Below are 6,233 nucleotides of genomic sequence, written 5' to 3' on the forward strand. Positions count from 1 at the left end.
CTGCATACACCGCAGCCATTAGGAGCTGGATGCAGTGAGCTAGGAGCAAAGATACACCTCGTCACGTTTTAACACGGGATGTGGGGTGATGTATAAGTGGGTCCGTTGGATGTTTGTACAGATGGATTGGAAACCTTGGGGGACTTCTCCACTGTGTTGTTTTGAATAATATCTGTGTCAAAGTGAGGGGCAGGGCTAAGCATGTGGACATGTTGTGATCATGTTCTCATATCATCCTCTGGAAGGCAGTGCCACTCGTCCTGACCAGTCACGGCAAGCCATTGTCTGTTCACTTATTTGGTCATGCACGAGAAATATGACGTTTTTTTGTCTGGCAAAAAAACGGAACAAAACAACAACAAAAAAACATGGATAGTGCCTGTAATGGTGATAAACACACAACTTAAAACTCAGTCCAGCAAATAGCTTATGAATTTCCTTTTCTTTGACATTTTCTCCTTCCCACAATAAAGGAGACATGTTGGTTGGTATGTTATGATAACGTGTGCGCGTGTATGAGCAAGTGTGCTTTGGTCTCTGTCCACCACAGAGCGGTCTCAGTATGAGTTGCCCAACAGCGGCGTGTTGTTCTTGTTCCGGCCCTGGGACAAGCGGCTGTGTTTCTTGCGCCGCGGCTTGGGCACCTCCTTGGCCTCCGACTGGTTGTGGTGGCGGCTGTAGCGCTTGCACTTGCAGGAGGTGACCACGCGTATTTTGTAAGTCCGGCTGTTGCCGTTCGGACACTGCAGCTGCACCCTCTGCATGCGGGAGTGGGCGGGGATGCAGCGGTAGTCCGAGGCGCTGCTCCTCCACCACTTGCCACGGACGATGGAGTTGGGCAGGAGGTGGGCGGGCATGCACTGGCCCGAGCACACCAACTCCTTGACGGGCTTCGCACTGCGGCAGGATCCGTCCGTGATGTAGCGAGTGGAGCGCAGCTCCCTGCAGCTCAGCTCAGAGGCACCTGGGGAGGAGAGGAGGAGATCAGAGTTACAAGCTGTGGCCTCAGTCCAGTACAAACACTTTGAAGTCCCACATACTGGAGCGGTTCATCTTCAATGCAAACGGCGAAATCCTGAGTGTTAATTTAGCTCGGAGAGTGTACAAATAGAATCAAATGGAGGGTACATTTTGTACACGGTTAACACTGAGGATTTTACTGGGTAACCACTCGGCAACAACAGCTGTGCTTCTCTGTCATAACCGCCCAATTTGCTGTATTCTAAGCTTGTGTCGACTTGGTTTCAAGTTGCTTCCATGCATGCTGTTAGTTAAACCTAAATATTAGCTGCATGGACAGCATCAGTGGGAAACATATAACATTAGCCAGATGCAAAATGCATGCACTATGAGGCAGATTTTAATTCATGTCAAATGTGTGTAAACTGCCTGCCCTTCGCTACTCAGCAAAACACACAGATTGGAGCCGGGCCAAGGTCTTTTACATCTTGATAACAGACACTCTGCAATAACATAACGGGCATGAAATGTAGATTCATAAATACAGCCTAATATCAATATTTGTACATTTACTTAGGGCTAAGCCTGTGTGGCTGGAGCAGATTTGCTGAGATTGATTCATGGTCTGATCATTAGCTGACGATGGGGGCCTGACAAGAATCCCAGCTGGCAGTAATCAGCTGATGGCAAATCCAGACCAGAGCGCCATTAGACAGCTCAATCAAACCTAACACAGATTTGACTCGGAACAAAAACTGGCACGAGCAGTGGGCCCTCAGGAAATGGACATGAGGACGGAAGAGTAAATAGCTGTCCGTTTATTTTAAGGGCAGCAGTGCAACCGTTCTGCCTCCAAATGTATAGCCTATACCGGACGAGTGCCAAGCTGATTCAAGGGACCTCATTCATCATGTAATCCTATATTTAAGCCACAGCTTTTTAGCAGCCATGTGCATGAGTTATTGTTCCCTTTCTTTTACAAGCGGTGTGTAAAAAAGGGCAGCGGAAGTGTCGGTTAAGAAATTATACACTCAGAGAGGGATCCATTTTCCTTGGTGGCTTTCTTTGCGAGAAGGTCCCCAACAAAGGATTTACGTGAGATGACTTCCTTTTCGTCCACCCCTTCAAGAGAATATGATCTAGTGTTATTCTGTGGTCATGACAGAAAGGCTGCCCCACAGTATAGAGTATACAATGTCTACCACCAGTGTCACAGCCTAATTTATACTTTGTCGCTCAACGCAAATAACAGATTTTCAACTGATTAACGTGTCATGGATAACAAGGTAGTACATAGCTACCTAACATTCAACGAAAATAGCAGATCTAGTCAACATAATTTAGTGTAGAGTGAAAACATTAGAGGGCCTAGGATAGAACCCTCGGGTGGACTCAGGTTCGACAAAGGATAGCGTTTAAGTGCTTAATGGGTGTCTTATTTTTGTACCTCAAAGATGTCCCACAATTTGGTTACTATACTGGGCAGTTGAGTGACTAATGTGTAACCAACCAGTACCTTTGTGATCCTAAATAGAAGGTCATGAATGCGCTCTCACCCTCTCTCTTCTCCCCTACATTTCCTTTATTGTCAGCCTTAGGGCCGATGCATACTCCACTTTTAGAGCTGAATTTATTTCAGTTCGGCTCTGTCTAAACTACAATATGACATCATTCAGAGGTTCGGGGGGCGGGTAGCCTACTGTCATTAATTCGGTGCCACAGAGATTTTGTGACTCCCCGAACCGAACCGAAATAAATTTGGCTCTAAAAGTGGATTATGTGGGGAGAGGTGTTCGTTCTACTCTGTTGTAACTCTGTGCACTGGGCGAGATGACCCCACTGGAGAGCACTGTCTGGAGTGGAGCCAGACAATTCCACCGAAACCCCACAGGGACCGCGAGAAGCCTGAACTCCCCAGTGGGAGGAAGAGAGAACGACCAACAGACCAACACACGTAGCGGAGAACATAATCCACCAGATCACCGTCTCCCTGTGTGAAACCTTGCTAATATTATTTCTGACATCCACCATGCAAGGTTAGAGGAGCATGTTTCTCCAAACCCCGGCCGCGGGGAGTCGGTGTTGTTTGTCAAGTGTGGGGAATTACGTGAGGCCTGACCTTATTAAATGTACAGATTATTGCTTTAGGCATCCAGCACCTGTAGACGTATCCGAGGAAGAGCTCACTCACAGAGTGACGTGTCACAGTAATTGATCCCACTCAACCGTTGTCATCCTAATCTGATAACACTTTTCTTGTCTTGTCTCTGTCTCTGATGTGTGTAGAACATGACAGAATTAAGGGCCAAACTGGGAATATGGTAACATCTTGAATTCATGAATCATGAGGAAATATTCCAATCAGAGTGTATTCAACCTTTACCAGGCACAGGTGGGAGCCATTCACAAAGCCAGTGTTGCATTTAAGAGGCAATTTCCCACAAAGCCCAAAGACAAAACCCCCTGAGAATGAGTTGTTTTTTTGGAGGTTTTATTTTTAATCGATTGCGGAGACATGCTGTTACTGTAACTAATCAAATCGTTATGGCACAACAACTAGAGCTTGACTAAAAACTAGGGGGAAATAACCTTCAATCCAATGTAGGGGGGGAAAAAAACTCTCAATGAATGCTCCACTTCAGATAGATACCACAAGTATGCTTCTGGGTCGTTATCATTTTAGCTGCCTTTGGCAACAAATTATGTTTTTTTGTTGTTCTTGTTTTTTACACCCTTCCCACACAGAACTGTTTGTCATCAATGACAGGATGAAGTGCAACTAATAATACTTGGCATTTCTGCTTGTCACATGTGGGTGGCTTTGAAATCTATCTGGTGGATTCCACAAATGCCTGAGTAAAACCTAAATCTGAAGAAATGATTGTACAAAAAAAAGATTTACACTTGGAACTTTCACTCATTAAAGGCCAAAACGATCCAGGCAATGCAACATCATTAACAGTCTAAATAGGATATTTACATATATATATATATATATATATATATATATATATATATATATATATATTTACATGTTAGTATAACAATTACAGACATTAAATGTGTCTAGTATTCAAAGGACATGTATTATTTTTTTCATATTCACATTAAAAGTCAATGCGTGGACATTCTATAAGCCTATATCCTAGCTATCTAATTATAAAACGACAAATAGATATCCATCATTTCTCTAAACAATTGGATAACATTTTAGCATTGCATTATCATGTCCTGTTAATTTGTTCGGTTGCTTGAGATTATTTGAAAAAAAGTATTTCATGATCAATGATCAATAAGATTATTCATCATGTTCATATCCTATATCAGGCTAAACGAATAATGATTGTATTACTTTATTTGATGAATGAAAACAATTTGCCTAATGATGCCAAAATTGCACACATGCCACAAACAATAAAGAGTCACAGATAAAGAGACAATAAACTGAAGTTGAAGTTGATAACATGCATTACGTATTTTTGGGGGGTGTCGAGCGGAATACTCACTGTAGGAGACTGTATTTGCTGTCCTCCTTCCTCCGTTTTTCGCCCTGTTATTCATAGTGTTGTTGTTATTGTTGTTGTTGTTGTTGTTGTTGTTGTGATTGTGGTTGTGGTTGCTGTTAGATGCTTGTATAGCCTCCTGGGGTGCCCTGGGGGTCCCTTCTGTGTATTCTGGTATGATTTCCGTGGCGTCATTTTTCAGTACCTTCCATCCCTTCACGACAGCGCAGCATCCCTGTAGCAGGAAGATCAGAGTGAGAGACACCTGCATTCTTATCGCTCGGAACGGGGATATACGAGATGCTCGGTCGGACAAGTATTGGAGACGATTCCACCCCAACGCAAGAGGCGCACACCGTATTTAAGCCTACGCGCGTTTCGTCAAGACGGGGAAAATTAAGCGTTTACACAGAATGGGAGGGGTTGAACCCGAGCTTAAAGATTCATTGAGAAAAGGGAGAGGTTTGCTATGAGCGCGTAATGCGCGTAATGAGAGAAGTGCCCGGCGGTTGGCTGGGCGACTGTGAGGAGCCTGGCTGTCACTTGTTGGCCGTGTTGTCTTTTGGAGTCAAGTCTATACCGCAACCTTTCGCCCCGTTATGATTCACGCAGCTCACATGCACCCGTCGCAGTGCTTTTGAAGTGGTTTATTTTGGAATGCGTCGCCAGGCGCAGTTGGAGAGGTGGGTTGTCCCGGCACAATCCTCATTAGTAGTGAGTAGTGACTGAGTGAACCAACGTGTCTGTTTATAAAACAATCACGCGCCCCCCCCCGACACACGCGCGCGCATACACACACACACACACACACACACACACACACACACACACACACGTTATTAATTATCGTCTACCAACGATATATAAATTCCCATTTTATAGCCTACAACAGCGAGTGCAAACACGCCTTCATCAAGTAGGCTAATTATGTTTGCAATTTTAATCATAATTAACATTATTTCTAAATGTATTGCACAAAGCTAATTTATTGACCTTGATGGACTTTGGTGCGATGCTTTTCCTGCTCTAATAAAGCCCACAATAACATTACGTTGTACAGTATGTCATCACCACACTTTTCTGGGCTTTACTGTATGTTATTCAGTTAGGTATTCTGTATTTAATTTCTTTTTTCACTGTATCGTAGACTTCCAATCCCTGTGTCTGGTTTGTATAAAATCATTTGGACAGAGTGGATCTGCACTCCCAAGTCCAACTCTTGGCATCCCTGAAATGTGAAGGAATTGATGATGAGTGCTGAAAGATAGCAGTCTCCTTTGCTCAAACACTGCCCCCTGGAGGGAAATTAAACAAGTAAAATAATAAGAGTGGGGAAAAATGGAATTAGGATTAGAGCTCATTTGTGATCCAGTTGGTCCACTAGTCCAAGCAAGTTCCTTCGTGGGCACATGCCTGCTCAGACAAGGCAAAGTCATAACACAAACGATAAAAATAAAGGCAGAGATTTCGAGAAAAGCTTGCATACAAGTATTCACGGTCAATATCACTGTTTTGACAACACAGCCACAAACCCATTCATTTGAGGGACTTAGATGCATGCATAATGATACACGCAGGACCCACGGTCCATCTAGCTTTATTCAAGCCCCAAATCAGGGTTGGAAGAACCTCTGCATGCCATCTGGCCCGTCCATCACACGTCACAATGCTTGTTCAAGATTGGGGATAGCACCAAATTAAAATAATGACTGCACGTTGGGTCTTAAACTTACCAATTTTGGTAAGTTTATAAACAGAGCTCACTTATTG

At 43.8% G+C, this 6,233-nt stretch overlaps 1 protein-coding gene across 1 annotated transcript; it reads right to left on the reverse strand.

Moving 5' to 3' along the window:
- Window positions 1-557: 557 nt before the first annotated feature.
- sost (sclerostin) lies at window positions 558-4,734 on the reverse strand (the record flags this gene model as incomplete). Its single annotated transcript, XM_080747705.1, has 2 exons — window positions 558-964; window positions 4,467-4,734. 2 exons carry the CDS (start codon window positions 4,732-4,734, stop codon window positions 558-560), a joined length of 675 nt encoding a protein of 224 aa, XP_080603831.1.
- Window positions 4,735-6,233: the final 1,499 nt, after the last annotated feature.

Source organism: Nannobrachium achirus (assembly GCF_963921795.1).
Source record: "Nannobrachium achirus genome assembly, chromosome: 18".
Taxonomy (NCBI): Eukaryota; Metazoa; Chordata; class Actinopteri; order Myctophiformes; family Myctophidae; genus Nannobrachium; species Nannobrachium achirus.